Here is a 20,624-nt window from a genome sequence, read left to right as displayed (position 1 = left end):
GGTGGAGGCGGGGGGGGGGGGGGTGGGGTGGGGGTGAGGAGGATCTGAACAGCCATGGATGGTCACCACAGATAATCCGGATGGGCTTGTTCAGTAGTAGTAGAAATCTGTTATCCAACTCAGTGATTCCCAACCTGGGGTCCGCGGACCCCTTGGGGGTCCTCCAGACCGCAAATGATTTGAGGTCTATTTTCACCAGTTTTTCGGTATTTTTTTTATTTCTTTCAGATAAATATTTAATTCGAATATTTATCAGAAGCATGAATCGTCTCTCCACTACAATAAAAAATAAAGATAAATAAATAAACATCTAGACATGATTTTTGAACGTTAACAGTAGGCTACCGGGTAGCCGCTAAAATGCGAATCAGTTGACTGTATCACTTTCTGCAGCTAGCCTAGCACGCTAAGTTAGCTTTCTCGGCTCGTCTGCAGTCAGCCGCCAGAGGCGAAAATGTGTGACAAACGAAAAGGAGATGACTGCAGCTCATCTGCAAAAAAAGTTAGGACCTACAGCAATCGCGAAAATTACATCACCATGGGCTTCACTGAGGGACCAGACAAACGACCTGAGTGTGTGATTTGTGGAGAAAAGTTGGCAAACTCGAGCCTGAAGCCCAGCAAGCTGAAGAGACATCAGGCGTCTAAGCACCCAGAAACCGTTGGGAAGGATCCAGACTTTTTTCGGAGGAAAGAACAGTCTTTCAAGGCGAACAAGCCTGTTGATGTTAGAGTAGCGTGGAGCAGGGGTGGCAGTGATTTACAGAAGGCTACCGAAGCCTCCTTTGAGTGTTCGCTTTTAATTGCAAAAGCAAAGAAACCGCACAATATTGGCGAGCAGCTCATCAAACCAGCCTGCATCAAAATGGTTGAGAAACTGTGCGGCCCACAGGTGGCGGATAAACTAAAATCAGTACCACTCTCGAACAATGTAGTGAAAGACCGAATTGATAAGATGTCAAGTGATTGCGAGCTGGTGCTAAACGAATGGAGGCACAGCATATACATAACATGATATAGTTAGAAGGAGTCAGCAAAGACACAATCCACTTAATGGTAGGCTATGTCAAAAAATATATCACTGTGGAAGGAATATACAATAATACTAAATATATATAAAATAAAAGATGAATACATTATATGTGTATATATACACACTCAAAGTATTGAATCAACATAAGGAAATGAGTCAAATCAAACATAGAACAGAAAAAAATAATAAAGAAAATATCAAATATCAATGTAAGAGCAATGAGCAATGCAAAAAAAATACTATAATAAAGTAACCTACTTAGCCTATAGAAATGACACCATGTCTATGGAGTCATTTAAACCTGGGAATGAGGTGGCCTGTAGTCATCAATGAGCAATGCAAAAAAATAACAATGAACAATGCAAAAATTACAAAAATACTAAATAATAAAGTGTCCTACTTGGCCTATAGAAATGACACCATGTCTATGGAGTCATTTAAACCTGGGAGTGAGGCGGCCTGTAGTCTATCGATCCAGTGGCTTTCTTTCTGGTTTAATGTTCTCTGTCTATCTCCTCCCCTAAAAGTGAACGTACAGAGGGATGGGATGGGGGGGGGTCACGGAATATGTTAGACAGGGCCTCATCACATTCTATATTCATATACCAAATTGCATGCACAATCAGTACCCTATCTACAAAAAACCCTGTAAATCATCTTCCTTTTATTCATTTACTTTTTTATAAATTTTTTGTACACTTGATCTCAAGAAGGTGCTGAATGAACACCTGCATTTTCCACGTCTGGTCAATGTTAGCATGGTGTTATTAAGTGAATTAAACATTTTTATAAAAAAAATTATATTCTCCTTTGGTTCATTACAATTTACTCGAGCATAGTAACAGACACAATATTTCAGCCACTGGGAATATATTCCCTGAGGTCCATCTATGTCACTAGATACCAGGAATATGCAAATGGCCTTGTAGAAGTGGAGCAATCTTCCATTTACTTGGGTATGTACTTTTAGGCAGATTTTCTGAAATATGGCTACGGCTTAAGAGGTTAATTCATACGGATTGTATTAATTGGAAATGAACAAGTAATGTATATTGAATATCAAATTAATAATCAGAATAATCTGAAATACATTTTGTACTCAGGCTTAAAGATTCAAGAACAGTTTGCTGTACAATGCAAATCTTACTTTGCTAGTCCGCCCTTCACACATAATCACACAATACTTAAATTAATGTTTATTTAAATACAAGTAAATGCAAAAAATAAGGTAAACATATATATTTTGTATATAAAAAAAAAAGTTTAAGATATATACAAGGCACAAGTGAGTAACATTGACGTTATTGCACGTTCCGATTCACAGTGTAGGATCCAGTAGTGTTTACAAATAGGGATGTCCCGATCGCCTTTTTTTGCTCCAGATCCGATCCCGATCATGTGATTTTAAATATCTATCGATCCGATCGTTTCCGATCCGATCTATCACATTAGTAATCCATTTTGACGCACTTTTGTCAGAAACTGGCAGAGCGAGACAAGCCCATCTGTTGCCTATAGTCCGGGGCGTGAGCGCGGAGGCTTTTGTTATTACATTCACCCTGAGAAATGTGCTTCTGCTTCATATGAGAAATATTAAAAGTTTCAATATATGTTTGCACATTAGTATACATTCAGTGTTCGACTTACGTAATGGTCCATTCTGGTCTGAAACGCCGACGATAATCCTCAGTCACGTTATCCTCCAGGTGAAAAGTTAGTCTGAAAACTTCGCCTCCAGCCTGTCCTCCTTGCAAACATTGCAACTGGCTTGACTTTCTATTTTAAAATGCTTAGTTCCAAACCTCTGACATTAAGTCTAGCTGCTCAAGTCAGTGGATATTAACCGTGTTTCGGGAGCGACGTGTTGTACTGTTGTTGTGATGTGGAGCGTGTAGCGTGTAGCCGGTCTAAATTAAAGGGAATGTGTTTGTTGCAACGGTGTAAATGAAAGGGGAATGTGTTTGTTGTGGACAATTATTCTGCTCTGTGTGACAATAAATACATTAATGATGATATATTATATGTAATTTAAAACCAAAACTAAGGCCTCCGTATGAGTTTAAGACGTGGACATGGTCATGTTTGTTGAATAAAATTTTTATTTTTTTGACTGCCGATTTTTATTATTATTTTTTCCCGATCCCCGATCCTCTGAAAAGCACGTGATCGACGCCGATCACGTGATCGGATCGGGACATCCCTATTTACAAATATAAATATGGAGGGGACAATGGGTCACAGCAGCAGTTAAAAGTGTCTTTAGTGATTGACAGTTCGGGGGAATAGTGACAGTGAGGTCACAGCAGCAGAGCTGCTCTCAACCGTGCTTCTATAGAAGTTGCTGAGAATTTTGGTGCCATTTTCTCTGGGCCGGCTGCCTTCCGTGGGTTTGTTCTGCTCAGAACCGTACGTACCTCTGCCGTTGTCACAGTGAGTGGTGAGTCCTGCGTGCGCTCCGTGGTCAGAACCCCTCTTTGTTGGTTGGTGTTGGGGACTTCAAAGTGGGCGTTGAGTCTAGAACTGTAGACGACTCTGGACTACACTGTGTTCTTAAACTATAAAACCCAGCTACATACCATGATAAACCTCTTACATGGAAATTAAGCTGAATAAAATCACCAAATCTCCTTCCTCTGACACTCTTCTCCATCACTGTCTCCATCCAGATAGCCATCCTGTCGGGCCTGGGACGAAACCAAGAGGCTTGGATGGAAGAAAAGGTCTCTGCTGTGACCAGTGTGGAGAAAACTTCAGTTCAAAAATGAATCTCAATAAACACCAGCGCATTCACACAGGAAAGAAACTATATTCCTGTGACCAGTGTGGGAAGAGCTTTAGTAAACTGAGTAATCTGAAAACACACCAGATGATTCACACAGGAGAGAAGCCCTACTCCTGTGACCAGTGTGGGAAGAGCTTTAGTCAACTGTGTAGTCTGAAAACACACCAGATGATTCACACAGGAGAGAAGCTGTACTCCTGTGACCAGTGTGGGGAGAGCTTTAGTCGTCAACATCATCTGAAATCACACCAGATGATTCACACAGGAGAGAAGCTGTACTCCTGTGACCAGTGTGAGAAGAGCTTTAGTCGTCAACATCATCTGAAATCACACCAGATGATTCACACAGGAGAGAAGCCCTACTTCTGTGACCAGTGTGAGAAGAGCTTTAGTCATCTGTCTAATCTGAAAACACACCAGATGATTCACACAGGACAAAAGCCCTACTTCTGTGACCAGTGTGAGAAGAGCTTTAGGCAACTGTCTAGTCTGAAAACACACCAGAGAATTCACACAGGAGAGAAGCCCTACTCCTGTGACCAGTGTGAGAAGAGCTTTAGTCGACTGTCTGATCTGAAAACACACCAGAGAATTCACACAGGAGAGAAGCCCTACTCCTGTGACCAGTGTGAGAAGAGCTTTAGTGATCTGTCTAATCTGAAAACACACCAGATGATTCACACAGGAGAGAAGCCCTATTCCTGTGACCAGTGTGGGACTAGCTTTAGTCGACTGGATCATCTGAAATCACACCAGATAATTCACACAGGAGAGAAGCCCTATTCCTGTGACCAGTGTGGGAAGAGCTTTAGTGGACTGTCTAATCTGAAATCACACCAGATAATTCACACAGGACAAAAGCCCTACTTCTGTCACCAGTGTGAGACTAGCTTTAGTCGACTGTCTCATCTGAAAACACACCAGATGATTCACACAGGACAAAAGCCCTACTTCTGTCACCAGTGTGAGACTAGCTTTAGTCGACTGGATAGTCTGAAAACACACCAGATGATTCACACAGGAGAGAAGCCCTACTTCTGTGACCAGTGTGAGAAGAGCTTTAGTCGACTGTCTAGTCTGAAATCACACCAGTTGATTCACACAGGAGAGAAGCCACATCATTGTGGTTTGTGTGATAAGAGATTCAGAACATTAGCATATTTCAGAAAACATGAGAAAATTCACTTGGGAGAGAAGATTCAGGGAAATGTCAAACCTGTCAATTCACCTGCACATTCCTAGGAGATAACCCCTACTGCTGTGACCAATATTAGAAGAGTTACACTCATAATGATGATCCTGAAATGATATCAACGTCATTCACACAGGAGAGAAACTATACCACTGTGGGGAAAACTTCACATGAAAAATAGGTACCATTTTAACTAGGGGTGGGACGATACATCGATCCAGATCGATATATCGATCTATTATCAATAATCAAATAGGATCGATGCAACGTAAAAAGATCGATTCATATTGCGATACTCTTATTTTGAAAATCCGGCGACGGCGACGTCATCGCCCCGCGCCCAGTGTCGTGAAACTCCGTTTAACATCAACAGCACACAGAGCGTCACTAGAGCAAGACTAGTGTGCCTATTCTGTGACCCAAAACATGTCCCTGCTGTTTTATTCTGCAACGGGTCCAATGCATCTAACCTGCTTTGCAATCCTCGCCACTCCATTATGCCCACGTCGCGTTAAAGATCGAAGATAACGTTACGTTAGCGTAAGCTAACAAGCTAACCCAGAGCCGAGCAAGACTAGTGTGCCTATTCTGTGACCCAAAACATGTCCCTGCTGTTTTATTCCGCAACGGGTCCAATGCATCTAACCTGCTTTGCAATCCTCGCCACTCCATTATGCCCACGTCGCGTTAAAGATCGAACATAACGTTACGTTAGCCTAAGCTAACAAGCTAACCCAGAGCCATAGGCAGAGAGAAGTGGAGACTGGGAAGGAGGGTGCATTCTCGGGATAGCCCCACTAACAGGATCTGGCCGGCTTTTCCAGCCAAAATACAGCGCTGTGACAGTGAATAGGATATATTAATATCGAGAAAAAAAAGAAAAACGAACCAAAAACAGCGAACAGGAGGTCTATTTGTATTAAAAACAATAGATTGGTTTTCATTTAAATGTCTGGAAGAGCTAAAAAAAATATTTCCATTGCTTTTTTTTTTTGTTGATTTAAATGTTACTGATTGTGTTAAATGGGCATATAATATCATCTCATATCGATCGCAGGCACCTGAATCGAATCGTATTGTATCGTATCGTGGCAGACTGTGTGATATCGGATAATATCGTATCGTTGTCCAAAGAATCGATATCGTATCGTATCGTGATGAAACTGGTGATTCCCACCCCTAATTTTAACTAATGTAGCAGGAATTTAAAACCATCCAAACTGATAATACACACAGGGAAGAAGGTCTACTATTGTGACCACTGGAAAACGCTTCAGTACGCCATTACAGCTATCAGTCCATCAACAATCATAACAATAATAGTGGTAGTAATATTTGGCCGTTCTTTTTAAATGAAAAACTACTACCAAGAGCTTTTGACCTGCACAGAAGCCTCTGTGAGAGAGAAGCAATACTAGCATAGACACTGTTTTCATTGACAACAACAGTTGTGTTTCTGTCACTCTGAGTGAGACAGACAGTGTGGATGTTCCTGGGACAATATGTCATGGTATAAGAGTGAACACACATGTATTTAACCTTTATATTACCAGTTAGTCACTTGAGATCAATGATCTCTTTTTCGAGCAAGACCTGGCCAAAATGGCAGCAAAACAAAAACAAACATACAATACACAAACAGAGACAGAGACATAAAAGCCAAAGTGGGGCAAGGGGATACATTTGAGCTGCAGCAAACCATATTGAATGGGATTGGGGGAGATTGGAGGGTAAAAAGGTAGAAAGAGGAGGGACGGTGAGGCTTTGCAGGATTTTGCGACCAAAACTCAGAGCTGTGCGACTGGATGTTTTCCCTTGTCGCACTGGTGCTCCCAGCTCCCAGCAAGTCTGTCTGTCTGTGTGTATGTGTGTGTGTTTAGCATCTTTTTCCCAGCCTTGCTCTGCCCGTGGCCATGTGCATTCTAAAAAAAAAGAATTTCTGCCTTTGATTGGCTATAACACGTGCATTATGCAAAATACCCGAAGGACTATTAGTATAGGGAGGTGTAGTGGTTACTTCCTGGTCTATAGGGAGGTGTAGTGGTTACTTCCTGGTCTATAGGGAGGTTTAGTGGTTACTTCCTGGTCTATAGGGAGGTGTAGTGGTTACTTCCTGGTCTATAGGGAGGTGTAGTGGTTACTTCCTGGTCTATAGGGAGGTTTAGTGGTTACTTCCTGGTCTATAGGGAGGTGTAGTGGTTACTTCCTGGTCTATAGGGAGGTGTAGTGGTTACTTCCTGGTCTATTGGGAGGTGTAGTGGTTACTTCCTGGTCTATAGGGAGGTGTAGTGGTTACATGATTGCTGTTTCCGGCCGATCCATCATCTTGAAAACACAATGTATTTGCCCATTGCCCATTTCTAAATCGTCTCGTTTAAAACAAATAAAGCATCAACATTTGCATGGTGTACCTTTCTGTGCGTATTCATCCACAATCTATAGCTCAACATGAAAATATTCGCAATTAATTGTAAAAAAAAATCGCTGAATTTTATTTCAACTAAAAATGCTTAACAAATAATGTTAGTGATAGAAAGGAACTCATTTTGTGCAAAAATGGAAAGCTTTCCAAATGTTCATGAGGTAGAATTGTTACAATAGCCGATAATCCATTTTCCCAAAGATAAATCCCTATACGGGTGGACCTCGCAGGCGGTCCAAAGTGACGTCAGACTACACCTCCCTATTTAGGAGCAAATTGTTTGCATGATTAAAAACGATGGTTCGAACATCCGTTCGAAAAACCCTGGCGAATGTTCGAATCCCAAAAACAGGCTTGGGACAGCTCTAACTGGAGCTGAGGTGAATGTGTTAAAATAGACATAAAAAGGTGAAGGATTGGACTTTGCGAGCTAACTAATACAATGTTATTTTTTACAATAATTTACATAACATCTTAAGAAATTACTATGTATGGAAACTGACAAAAAAGGTAATGGTAAATGTAACGCTTAAAATTTATTATTGCATCTTCAAAAGGCGCAGTGAACATTTTTGGGTGCACCTAAATTATGTGCTGGTGCACCTAAATGAAAAAGTTAGGAGGCGCACTGACATTGTTCTGGTGTTTTAAATACTGGGATCATAGGAACTTTCTGACCTCAGTATGGGGTGACCAGCCAAAAGCCAAGATGGTTAACAAACACTTTGTACACACTGGAGGGGGAAACTGCTTCTCGTATGGATTTTTATATTTTAATGTGGATACTAGTGATTTTTTTTATCTGTCACACATATTGTCAACATTCCTAGTACTACACAAGAAGTGTTTATTTTAGAGTAATGTTCCATGTATTGTCTTCATTGGTATTCTTTTAAGGGAATGTATGTTCCTTATATGAATTTATCTTTAGTGGTTTTTCTATCAAAACGGTATAGGGTTGGAATCAATTCACTTTGAATTCAATCAATTAAAAATCAAAACAAGTTGTTTACTTTATGATGATAGAACATCCATTCACATTTACTTGTCATTAGGTTGGATAGCAAAACCTTTTCATGGTGGAACTTGTACAATATTTGAAATAAAATCTACATCTTGAATTAAAAAGTTAATTGATCCAAACTGAAACATTCTCATTCGAATGTATGATATGCTAATAATATTGGCTCGGGAGGTAGAGCAGTCGTCTGGTAATCCGGAGGTTCCAGGTTCGATTCCCGCTCCTCCCGGGCAGCGTGTCGAAATGTCCTTGAGCAAGGCACTTAACCCCTAATTGCTCCCGATGAGCAGGTTGGCACCTTGCATGGTTGCCTCCGCCATCGGTGTGTGAATGTAAGTGAATGGGTACAAATGTGAGGAACAAATTGTAAAGCGATTTGGATAAAAGCGCTATATAAATGCAACCATTTACCATCGACCATTTAATAATATGGATGAATTGTAAGCGTCAAGATAAGTGGGATGGTGTGAATTGATCTCTTAGAAGTAACTAACTCGGAAGTATGAAAATTAAATATTACCTTTTAACCTACTTTGTATGAAAGGCTTCATCTAAGTGCAACAATGATCATTTTTAGAAAATCTGTTGCAGCGTATCTTGGAACTGTTCAACTGTACAAGCCCATCCTTCCCATTATGTCTTTTTTTCTTCTTTTATTTTTGAAACGCACATGTGAATGCATTTTCTAAATTCTTTTTATGTTCTGGCACCATATTTTGGCTAAATAGGCCTCGTTTTATAAATGTGTATACAGAAACAATTCTGTTGCTTTTGTTGATATTCATTAATTTCATTGATAACATAGTGCTGTAATTTCATTTTCTAATAAATATGCATGATCAAGTTCAACAACGTGTGCTTTTATTTTGATATTCCACGTTGAAATTATACGATACATTAAGTGTGGGGTCGCCAAAAAGAATCCTAAATAAAATGGGATCGTGGTATTATTTTTTTTAGAACCCCTGGATTACATTCATTCCTGGGTGGAGGGGATCTCTAACTTGTGATTGGTGGAGACAGGTCTCTGTTGGCTCCCACCAACTTGGTTCCCTTTGTCCGTACCAAAGAGCCGCTCAAGAGAACCGGTTCCTCCAGTGAGTCTTGGCTGCTGCTGCTGCAGTCCTCTGTGCTGCTCATGTCCTCTAGTGGGACTGACATCTGAGCCCCGTCCTCCTGGTGATGGAGGCTCGTCAGGTAGTGACTGACATGTGTTTTCTAGCTCTCCTGAGGATTGTTGAGGTGGAATCAGGAAAATGCACCATTTATTGGGAAATATGTAGTTTGTAATGAACTACCCAAATATAATGTAGTTAAACGACCATTCATTCTAATGTTCTATTATGCAAAACTATATGTGCTGCCTTCTTGGACAGGGCCCACTTGAAAAAGAGATGGACGTCTCAATATGATTATCCTGATTAAATGAAGGATACATTAAATAAATACAGTAGGTTTATGGATCAAATTGCTTATTTCCAATTTTTTACAGAAAACCTAAACGATTAAAAAACATCCTACGAGGTGTTTCAACCCAACAACTGGTTTCATGACTGAGATTATGATTTTGATATTATGACAGAAAATGGTGACTGTGAGATGACTTTGATATTATGACTGAGATTATGACTGTAAAATGATGGTCTGAGATTATGACTTTGATATGACTTTGATATTATGACTGAGATTATGACTTTGATAGTATGACTGAGATTATGACTGATATTATAATTTTTTATTTTAATTTTTTTTAATCCTCTCTTTCTCCGATTTGTCTCCGTTTTTCTCCCTGTCCCAATTTTTTTGTCGTTGTGCCAATTCCCCCCCTCCCCTGCCTGGTTGTTGTGCGCATGTTCTCCTACCGGTCGGTACAAGGGAATCCTGAAGTCATCCGCACGCTTCCGCCGACACACGCGGCGACAGCCAGTGACTCTTTTTTCACCTGGCAGCGAGGACTCTCATTGGTGAAGCGTAACGCGTGAGAGGTCACGCTGCCTTCATCAATTCCTGCCTCCGCTGAGCAGACGCCCAGACCTGATCACAACGCCAGATTACCACCCACGACTTGCCCTCCCCCTAACTCAGCCAAGCGAGTTAGTATGACGATCAGCCCAGCCTCAAGCAATGCTGACTCCGGGAGTCGAGACCGCAGCCTCTTGCATTGGTGACGAGTGCAATCTCCGCTACGCCACCCGACCGCCCTCGAGTCACGAATTTGATGACTTTAGACTTGACTTGACTAAATCAAAAAAGACTTGCAACTCGACTTTGACTTTAACACCAATGACTCGTGACTTCACTTGGACTTGAGCCTTTTGACTTGAGAAGACTTGATACCTTCCCCCATGCCAAACGATACAAAATGATGTTATTAAATGTGCGGTGGATTAATTAATTTCCAGTCGAATAGACACTTCATTTCCCAGATCCACTTTGTTTTGAAACAATCCGACAGCATCCGATCACGTTGCGCGAGAGAATGACATGAAGAAGAAGTAACGTTACAATTCCGAACGACGGATCCAGTGGAAAATTATACCAAAGATTGCTTTGTTTGCTTATAAAAACGAGGTGGTGGTCAACAAAAAACGAATTGCAGTATGCAAAACGTGCAGGTCGAAAATCACAGACGGAGACATCACAGACAACTTCCAACTTCGTTCGACATTTGAAGCTGCACAAAGAACGGTAAGTAACTTGGCTTGCTAGCTACAGTAGTTAAATCAATGAGCATCGACACAGTCTGAAGTGTTATCGAGACAATGAAGACACTTAGTTGTAGACTGGACTCAAGTTGACTCAGTTTGACATTTACATGTGTCGTCTCATCTAATGGACTTGTCTCGTGAAGTATAGTATTATCTTAACAGTACAGTACTCTGCTGTTGTTTTGATCTAAGTTGCTGGTTACGTTACCCATAGGAGAATAGTGAGGTGGAAGAATCATCAAGCAGGATGCGGTGCTCTCTTCAGAAGGGTTGCATTTTATTGCATATAAAACAAGGTAATTCTATACTAAAAGGTTGAAATCCAACAAAACTAAAGCATGAGTCTTTGTTGAAAAGAGTCTATATCCAAATAAAGGTTGTTCAAAACTGCGTTGAATCTATCTGGCTCACTCAAGTTCTTTGTCTGCTGAAACCCAGGAAGTTTTCCCGCCTAAATGTCTTTTGTTGTTGTTTTTCCGTTGCTATGGTGATGAGTTCCTTCGTCTGTTCTCGTTCGCCGTCGGGGTGGTGTCTGTGTCTCGTGTGTTTCCAACACTCCTTTTATCCATGAGTTGAAACCCCTTGGTGTGAGGTCATCAGTGACATCACACATATGGTCTCAACCAATCACAAGCTTTCACAGTTTGAATCTCAAAGGGGGTTGGACTTTGTCCAACTACTCCGTTTTTCATTGTTTCAAATCAGAGTAATAGAATTAGTCAACATTAGGCTTAATACTTTTGGTATTAAGCCTCAAGATATTTATGGTTGAATTCTGATTGATTCCCTAAACACATACATTTTATTCTTGACTCAAAAGCGATAGGTTTCAGATGAGTCACTCTTTTACCATCAAGCCCAGTTTTATAGTGTTCTCATTATTTCTTTTAACTTTATTCAATCTTCTATGCTAACAGTTCGTCTTAGTTATCATTTTAAATATGTCCAACTTGGTTCAAACAAGGCTTGATTGTAAACCTTCAATGACTCTCTTCATAAATACAACATGTTTCATCTTATTCCGTTCAGCAGCTTTTGTACAATATAACAGTAATATTTGCAATTTAGCTTGAAGTTTCATTCAGGATATAAACATTAATTTAGTTACAGCAATAGTGAAACTTAATTTCCTCCTCCTTACAGCTGTCTATCTCTGTGTGTCACCAGAGACCCCAGCTAGATAACAGCTATGTGATGTGCCCAGCTCTATTGTACTAACTGTGGCCAACACTTTGTATGTAAATTTACTCAGTGGTCACATTCCAAGCCCCCTCACCCACCTCTATTCTGAGAACAGAGTCTTTAATCACATCATGTTCCCAGTATGCTTACTGTCTCAATTATTAATCATTAACTTTTATAGACTAAAAGTGTATTGCATTAATTTGTCCCATAGTTGTCTCTAGGGACATTTCTCAACACATTTTATGAGCTATAATTAGCATTATTTACGACAATCCACACTCTGATAGAGATAATCTATCACCAATTAGCCAGTATAATATGCTAAATCTAGATCATAACTCCTGCTTACTGTTTCCACTACCTGGATAAAAAAAACATTTTAAACCACACTTGGATAAAAATTACATACTGCAAACCACACTCTTATCCAAAAAAATCGAAAAAACATACTTTTTCTACCTATAATTACACTTCAACACTTTTATTTTCAGTCCAATTTCATTCTCTGTGTGCAGTCTTTGACACCTGTTTTATCCCCATCTGATATTTTCTCAGACATCGCGTACCAGGATCAATTTCCACTGGTTTCCATTAGGGGTGTCAAATTCTGACTTGGAGCAGAGCTGATCTCACTCTTAGTGCCACCCAGGGGTGCAGTCGTAATATGGGCGAAGGCCAAACGCCTGCGCAAGCGCGCTCCCGCGCACGCGCATACATGTTCCCTCTGTTGCGCACAAAACAGATGATACACCTTGTCTCATCCTTCCAGTGAAGTCGGGAGATCAAGCAACCCCCCACCACACCTACAGGGCTTGTATTTGGTTGTCGGTATCCTATTATTATGCAAAGTCTAGGTGATAAGTGGCGCGACGAGTCATTTTATCACCTAGACTTTGCATAATAATAGGATGCCTGCACTTCGGCCTGAGTGACGAAGGCCAAACGCCGTTTGACCGCGTTTGCCCAGCACTGCACCCCTGATGCCACCCACAACTCTTGGCTTCAAACAGGGAGGTAGAATCAGAAAGCCACCTTTTTGACTTCCGATCCCTCCCCTTCTTCTGTCGAGGCCTCGTCGCCTCGTGCTGTCACTCAATAGGGGCATGACCCCCTGCCGTATGACATGTTCAGTTGAAACAGGAGCTCTTCCCTCGGATGTCAGTTGCGTCGATCTCAAGTGGGGTGATGAGACCTCCCCTCTGGCGATGTCACGGAGTTGTGATTTGGGTGGATGATTTAATCATCGCAGCAGACAACACTAGAAACCTAGAGCAGGTGAAAGGTATGCTCTCCACCAGATTCAAAATGAAAGACCTAGGTAGGTTAAAACATTTTCTAGGCATGGACTTCGAACAGTCTGCCAGTTGTGTAAAAATATCCCAGAAGAGATATGTGGAAAAGATCCTGAATCGTTTTGACATGCAAGAATGTAGAACCAGGGAAACACCATGTGATCAAAAGCTAGACTACTAGACTAGGTAGCCTCATTTATTTGACAACATGTACTCGCCCTGACCTATGTTTTGTAGTGAGTAAATGATCACAGCATTTAGCTGATCCCACAGAAGAGCACTGGATTACAGCAAAACATGTTTTTCGTTATCTCAAAGGCACAGCAGATAAACAGCTTTGTTTCAGAAAGAGCAGCGAGGGCTTAGGGCTTCAAGCCTATATAGTCCAGTCATTATATGAAAAAACCTAGGACAAATTGCAACAGTAGCAAACTCAACTGATTTTGTATCCTCATTATGTCCTTAGTGAGGGAAAAAAAGTCCCAAGGAATCCCATCATGGGAAAGTTTTGAAAACGACCTATATATATTCATATCGAAAAATGCCTGTTATAACATAGTGGTGAAAATTTTACTTTTAGATATCACTATAAAAACTCACAAGCTGATTACACACACAAAGACAAGAAAAAAAGTCAATCACAACTTCATTGAATTATTCTGTTTACTCATGCAAATCACACTATCTTATTTGATATGCACCAATTAGCATACACGACAGAACTAATCAAAACATTTGATAAAGAATTTTTTTTCTTCTTGGAATATTAGTAGATAGGCTCTGTGGAGCTCAGTCCACGAGGATGGGGCTCAAGGGTTTATGTCCGTGGGGATAGGTCCATGGAGATGGGTTTTTTTATAATAGGCGGAAATTACATATTTGTACAGCATGCAAAACACTACATGATTCTTGCACAAAACTACATGGGCTTAACATAAATTTGGTATGTCTGTATAGGGGAGGCTTGTAGGTACCCATGTAACCCATTTCCATTAACATATATTGAGGTAGAAGGCCAAGGGACCATTTGAAAAATGGTGATGGCCATATTTCCCTCCCCAAAATCGTCTTAACTTTGAATAATTAGGTATGTAGCCCCCTTTCCAATGAGGTAACATGACATGGTTGGTCTCATTGGAAACTCGAGGTTGTCTAGAATCAAATGGTATCTTTACTTTTGAGCTACCTCAAAATTGAACGCATAACAATCTCTGAAAGACAGTGTCGTCAGTGATCCTGCCAGCAATCAAGTACATTGAAAAAAAACACTTCCCATGATGGGATTCCTTGGGACTTTTTTTCTCTCACTTAAGACATATTGAGGATACAAAATCAGTTGAGTTTGCTAATGTTGCAATTTGTCCTAGGTTTAGCCTAATTCTGGCCTATAATGACTGGACTATAGGGGTAACAAAACATTGAAAAAAAACACATTTCCCATGATGCGATTCCTTGGGACTTTTTTTCTCTCACTAAAGACATATTGAGGATACAAAATCAGTTGAGTTTGCTAATGTTGCAATTTGTCCTAGGTTTAGCCTAATTCTGGCCTATAACGACTGGACTAATAGTGATGTAGATTGGGCAGCAGACGCCACAGACAGAAGAAGTACTACCGGGTATTGTGTGAGTATGGGTACAGACAGCTCACTGGTTTCATGGAAAATAAAGAAACAGCCCACAATGGCACTATCAACTTGCGAAGCCGAATACATGGCTCTAGCTATGACAATACAGGAATGTATTTATCTAGAACTGCTCGAAGGAATGGATACCTATGTATATAAGAAGACTGTTGTTTATGAAGACAACCAGGGAACCATTGCACTCACTAGAAACCCTGTGTGCCGACAGAGGTGTAAACATGTGGATATAAAATATAATTTCATCAGAGAAGTAAGGATGACACTTGTTTATTGTCCTAGACGACATGGTTGCAGACGCTATGACAAAGCCTGTCTCCAAACTGAAATTGAGAAGATTTGCAGAGGTCATGTTTGGTGTGTAAATATTGCCTGTTATGTAATATTGACTGCCATATCCTTTTTGATGCTCTGAACTGTATTTTCATTGAAGATTGTTTTTGAAAAAGTTGTACAGTATACAAGTGGGAGTGTTAAAGTTATGTGTTGTATACGATTGCATGTAACTGTCTAACTGTTTCCACAAGAGGGCGCTATAGGCGGAGCTATTGAAGCTGGCGCCAGGTAAGAGGGTATTTAAGGGATTGTTCCCTCCCCCTCTGTCTCTTCCCATCCACCTCTCACAGGGAGAAGGTCTCGTGGTACTAATGTGCAATGTGATAATAAACCACGCCGATTAATGGCCAAAGAGAGAAACCTTGTCGTCATGACCAAGTTATTGTCGCTCCATAAGTGACTCAACAGCATTGAAAGTGTTAATGTATAGCGTAATTTCAACGTGGAATATCAAAATAAAAGCACACATTGTTGAACTTGATCGTGCATATTTATTAGGAAATGAAATTACAGCACTGTTATCAATGAAATCAATGAATATCAACAAAAGCAACAGAATTGTCTCTGTATAAACATTTATAAAACGAGGCCCATTTAGCCAAAATATGGTGCCAGAACATAAAGAAATTTAAGAAAATGCATTCACATGCGTTTAAAAAAAAGAACAAAAAAAACATAATGGGAAGGGTGTGCTTGTACAGTTGAACAGTTCCAAGATACGCTGCAACAGATTTTCAAAAAATTATCATTGTTGCACTTAGATGAAGCCTTTCATACAAAGTAGGTTCAAATGTAATATTTAATACTTCTGAGTTACAGTTACTTCTAAGAGATCAATTCACACCATCCCACTTATCTTGACACTTACAATTCATCCATATTAAATGGTCAATGGTAAATGGTTGTATTTATACAGCGCTTTTATCCAAATCGCTTTACAATTTGTTCCTCACATTTTTACCCATTCACTCACATTCACACACCGATGGCGGAGGCGACCATGCAAGGTGCCAACCTGCTCATCGGGAGCAATTAGGGGTTAAGTGTCTTGCTCAAGGACATTTCGTCACGCTGCCCGGGAGGAGCGGGAATCGAACCTGGAACCTCCGGATTAACAGACGACTGCTCTACATCCCGAGCCAATATTATTAGCATATCATACATTCTATTGAGAATGTTTCAGTTTGGATCAATTCACTTTTTAATTCAAGGTGTAGATTTTATTTCAAATATTGTACAAGTTTCACCATGAAAAGGTTTTGCTATCCAACCTAATGACAAGTAAATGTGAATGGATGTTCTATCATAAAGTAAACAACTTGTTTTGATTTTTAATTGATTGAATTTAAAGTGAATTGATTCCAACCGTTTTGATAGAAAAACCACTAAATATGATAAATTCATATAAAAGGAACATACATTCCTTTAAAAGAATACCAATGAAGACAATAGATGGAACATTACTCTAAAATAAAAATTTCTTCTTGTGTAGTACTAGGAATGTTGACAATGTGTGTGACATTAGATAAAAAGAAAATCACTAGTATCCACATTAAAATATAAAAATCCATACGAGAAGCAGTTTCCCCCTCCAGTGTGTACAAAGTGTTTGTTAACCATCTTGGCTTTTGGCTGGTCACCCCATACTGAGGTCAGAAAGTTCCTATGATCCCAGTATTTAAAACACCAGAACAATGAGGTGTTATATTTTATATTTATTAACTTGACCTTCTCTCCCCAGCAACCTCCTGCAAAGCCTCACCGTCCCTCCTCTTTCTACCTGTTTACCCTCCAATCTCCCCCAATCCCATTCAATATTGTTTGCTGCAGCTCAAATGTATCCCCTTGCCCCACTTTGCCTTTTATGTCTCTGTCTGTGTTTGTGTATTGTATGTTTGTTTTTGTTTTGGTGGCATTTTGGCCAGGTCTTGCTCGAAAAAGAGATGTAAATGTGTGTTCACTCTTATTTTTTTTATCCCCTCTTTCTCCGATTTTTCTCTGTTTTCTCCCCGTCCCAATTCAGTCGTTGTGCCAATTCCCGCCCTCCCCTACCTGTTTGTCGTGCACATGTTCTCCCACTGGTCGGTACAAGGGAATCCTGAAGTCATCTGCACGCTTCCTCCGATACGTGCAGCGACAGCCAGTGACTCTTTTTTCACCTGGCAGCGAGGACTCTCATTGGTGAAGTGTAACGCATGGGAGGTCACGCTGCCTTCATCAAGTCCTGCCTCCGCTGAGCAAGCGCCCAGACCTGACCTGTAGACGTCGCTGTCCACAACGCCAGATTCCCACCCATGACTTGCCCTCCCCCTAACTCAGCCAAACGGGTTAGTATAGCGATCAGCGCAAGCCCCAAGCAATGCTGACTCCGGGAGTCGAGACCGCAGCCTCTTGCATTGGTGACGAGCGCAATCTCCGCTACGCCACCTGACCGCCTTGTGAGTTCACTCTTATACCTCTTGTCCCAGGAACATCCACACCGTCTGTCTCACTCAGAGCAACAGAAACACAACTGTTGTTGTCAATGAAAACCGTGTCTATGCTAGTACTGCTTCTCTCTCAGAGGCTTCTGTGCAGGTCAAAAGCTCTTGGTAGTAGTTTTTCATTTCAAAAGAACGGCCAAATATTACTACCACTATATTGTTATGATTGTTGATGGACTGATAGCTGTAATGGCGTACTGAAGTGTTTTCCAGTGGTCACAATAGTAGACCTTCTTCCCTGAGTGTTTTATCAGTTTGGATGGTTTTAAATTCCTGGCACATTAGTTAAAATGGTACCTATTTTTCATGTGAAGTTTTCCCCACAGTGGTATAGTTTCTCTCCTGTGTGAATGACGTTGATATAATTTCAGGAGCATCATTATGAGTGTAACTCTTCTAATATTGGTCACAGCAGTAGGGGTTATCTCCTAGGAATGTGCAGGTGAATTGACATTTCCCTGAATCTCCTCTCCCAAGTGAATTTGCTCATGTTTACTCAAATATGCTAATGTTCTGAATCTCTTATCACACACACCACAATAATGTGGCTTCTCTCCTGTGTGAATTATCTGGTGTCTTTTTAGAGTATGTTGAAGACTAAAGCTCTTATCACACAGACCACAATGATGTGGCTTCTCTCCTGTGTGAATTATCTGGTGTGATTTCAGATGATCCAGTCGACTAAAGCTAGTCTCACACTGGTCACAGGAGTAGGGCTTCTGTCCTGTGTGAATTATCTGGTGTCTTTTCAGATCAGACAGTTGACTAAAGCTAGTCTCACACTGGTCACAGGAGTAGGGCTTCTTTCCTGTGTGAACCATCTGGTGCGTTTTCAGATGATCCATTCGACTAAAGCTAGTCTCACACTGGTCACAGGAGTAGGGCTTCTGTCCTGTGTGAATTATCTGGTGTCTTTTCAGATCAGACAGTTGACTAAAGCTCTTCTCACACTGGTCACAGGAGTAGGGCTTCTGTCCTGTGTGAATGATCTGGTGTCTTTTCAGATCAGACAGTCGACTAAAGCTCTTCTCACAGTGGTCACAGGAGTAGGGCTTCTTTCCTGTGTGAATCATCTGGTGTGTTTTCAGATGAGACAGTCGACTAAAGCTCTTCTCACACTGGTCACAGGAGTAGGGCTTCTTTCCTGTGTGAATCATCTGGTGTCTTTTCACATCAGACAGTTGACTAAAGCTCTTCTCACACTGGTCACAGGAGTAGGGCTTCTTCCCTGTGTGAATTATCTGGTGTGATTTCAGATGATGTTGAAGACTAAAGCTCTTCCCACACTGGTCACAGACGTAGAGCTTCTGTCCTGTGTGAATTATCTGGTGTCTTTTCAGATCACACAGTTGACTAAAGCTCTTCTCACACTGGTCACAGGAGTAGGGCTTCTCTCCTGTGTGAATCATCTGGTGTGTTTTCAGATGAGACAGTCGACTAAAGCTCTTCTCACACTGGTCACAGGAGTAGGGCTTATCTCCTGTGTGAATCATCTGGTGTGTTTTCAGTTGAGACAGTTGACTAAAGCTCTTCTCACACTGGTCACAGAAGTAGGGCTTCTCTCCTGTGTGAATCATCTGGTGTGTTTTCAGACTATCCAGTCGACTAAAGCTCTTCTCACACTGGTCACAGGAGTAGGGCTTCTCTCCTGTGTGAATCATCTGGTGTGTTTTCAGATGAGACAGTCGACTAAAGCTCTTCTCACACTGGTCACAGGAGTAGGGCTTCTTTCCTGTGTGAATCATCTGGTGCGTTTTCAGATCACATGGTTTACGAAAGCTCTTCCCACACTGGTCACAGGAGTAGAGTTTCTTTCCTGTGTGAATGCGCTGGTGTTTATTGAGATTCCTCTTTGAACTGAAGTTTTTTCCACACTGGTCACAGCAGAGACCTTTTCTTCCATCCAAGCCTCTTGGTTTCGTCCCAGGCCTGACAGGATGGCTATCTGGATGGAGATAGTGATGGAGAAGAGTGTCAGAGTAAGGAGATTTGGTGATTTTATTCAGCTTAATTTCCATGTAAGAGGTTTATAATGGTATGTAGCTGGGTTTTATAGTTTAAGAACACAGTGTAGTCCAGAGTCGTCTACAGTTCTAGACTCAACGCCCACTTTGAAGTCACCAACACCAACCAACAGAGAGGGGTTCTGACCACGGAGCGCACGCAGGACTCACCACTCACTGTGACAACGGCAGAGGTACGTACGGTTCTGAGCAGAACAAACCCACGGAAGGCAGCCGGCCCAGACAACATCCCCGGCCGTGCCCTCAGGGTCTGTTCCTCAGAGCTGGCTGACGTACTTGCTGACATTTACAACTTGTCACTCGCACAAGCTATTGTGCCCACCTGCTTCAAGACCATAGTCATGTCGCACAACAAGGAGACCATCCCAGACACACTGGACCCTCTGCAGTTTGCGTACCGTCAGAACCGGTCCACTGAGGATTAGGGCTGCACGATTTTGGGAACTAATCTAATTGCGATTTTTCTGACAGATTCAATTTGCGATTAAAAAAATAAAAATGTA

The 20,624-nt window shown here is 41.2% G+C and overlaps 1 protein-coding gene across 1 annotated transcript in view; it reads right to left on the bottom strand.

Annotated features, from left to right (window-relative positions):
* Positions 1 to 17,951: 17,951 nt before the first annotated feature.
* LOC311230242 (uncharacterized protein) overlaps positions 17,952 to 20,624 on the bottom strand; it is a 42,369-nt gene continuing 39,696 nt past the window's right edge. The window contains exon 3 of the mRNA XM_084316455.1: positions 17,952 to 20,042. Within this exon, the coding sequence (XP_084172581.1) occupies positions 18,526 to 20,042 (1,517 nt within the window). The 3' untranslated portion in view covers positions 17,952 to 18,525. The remainder of the gene's footprint in view (positions 20,043 to 20,624) is intronic.

This window comes from Notolepis coatsorum, assembly GCF_963971535.1.
Source record: "Notolepis coatsorum genome assembly, chromosome: 6".
Lineage (NCBI taxonomy): Eukaryota > Metazoa > Chordata > Actinopteri > Aulopiformes > Paralepididae > Notolepis > Notolepis coatsorum.
This window is presented reverse-complemented; position numbering and strand designations above follow the sequence as displayed.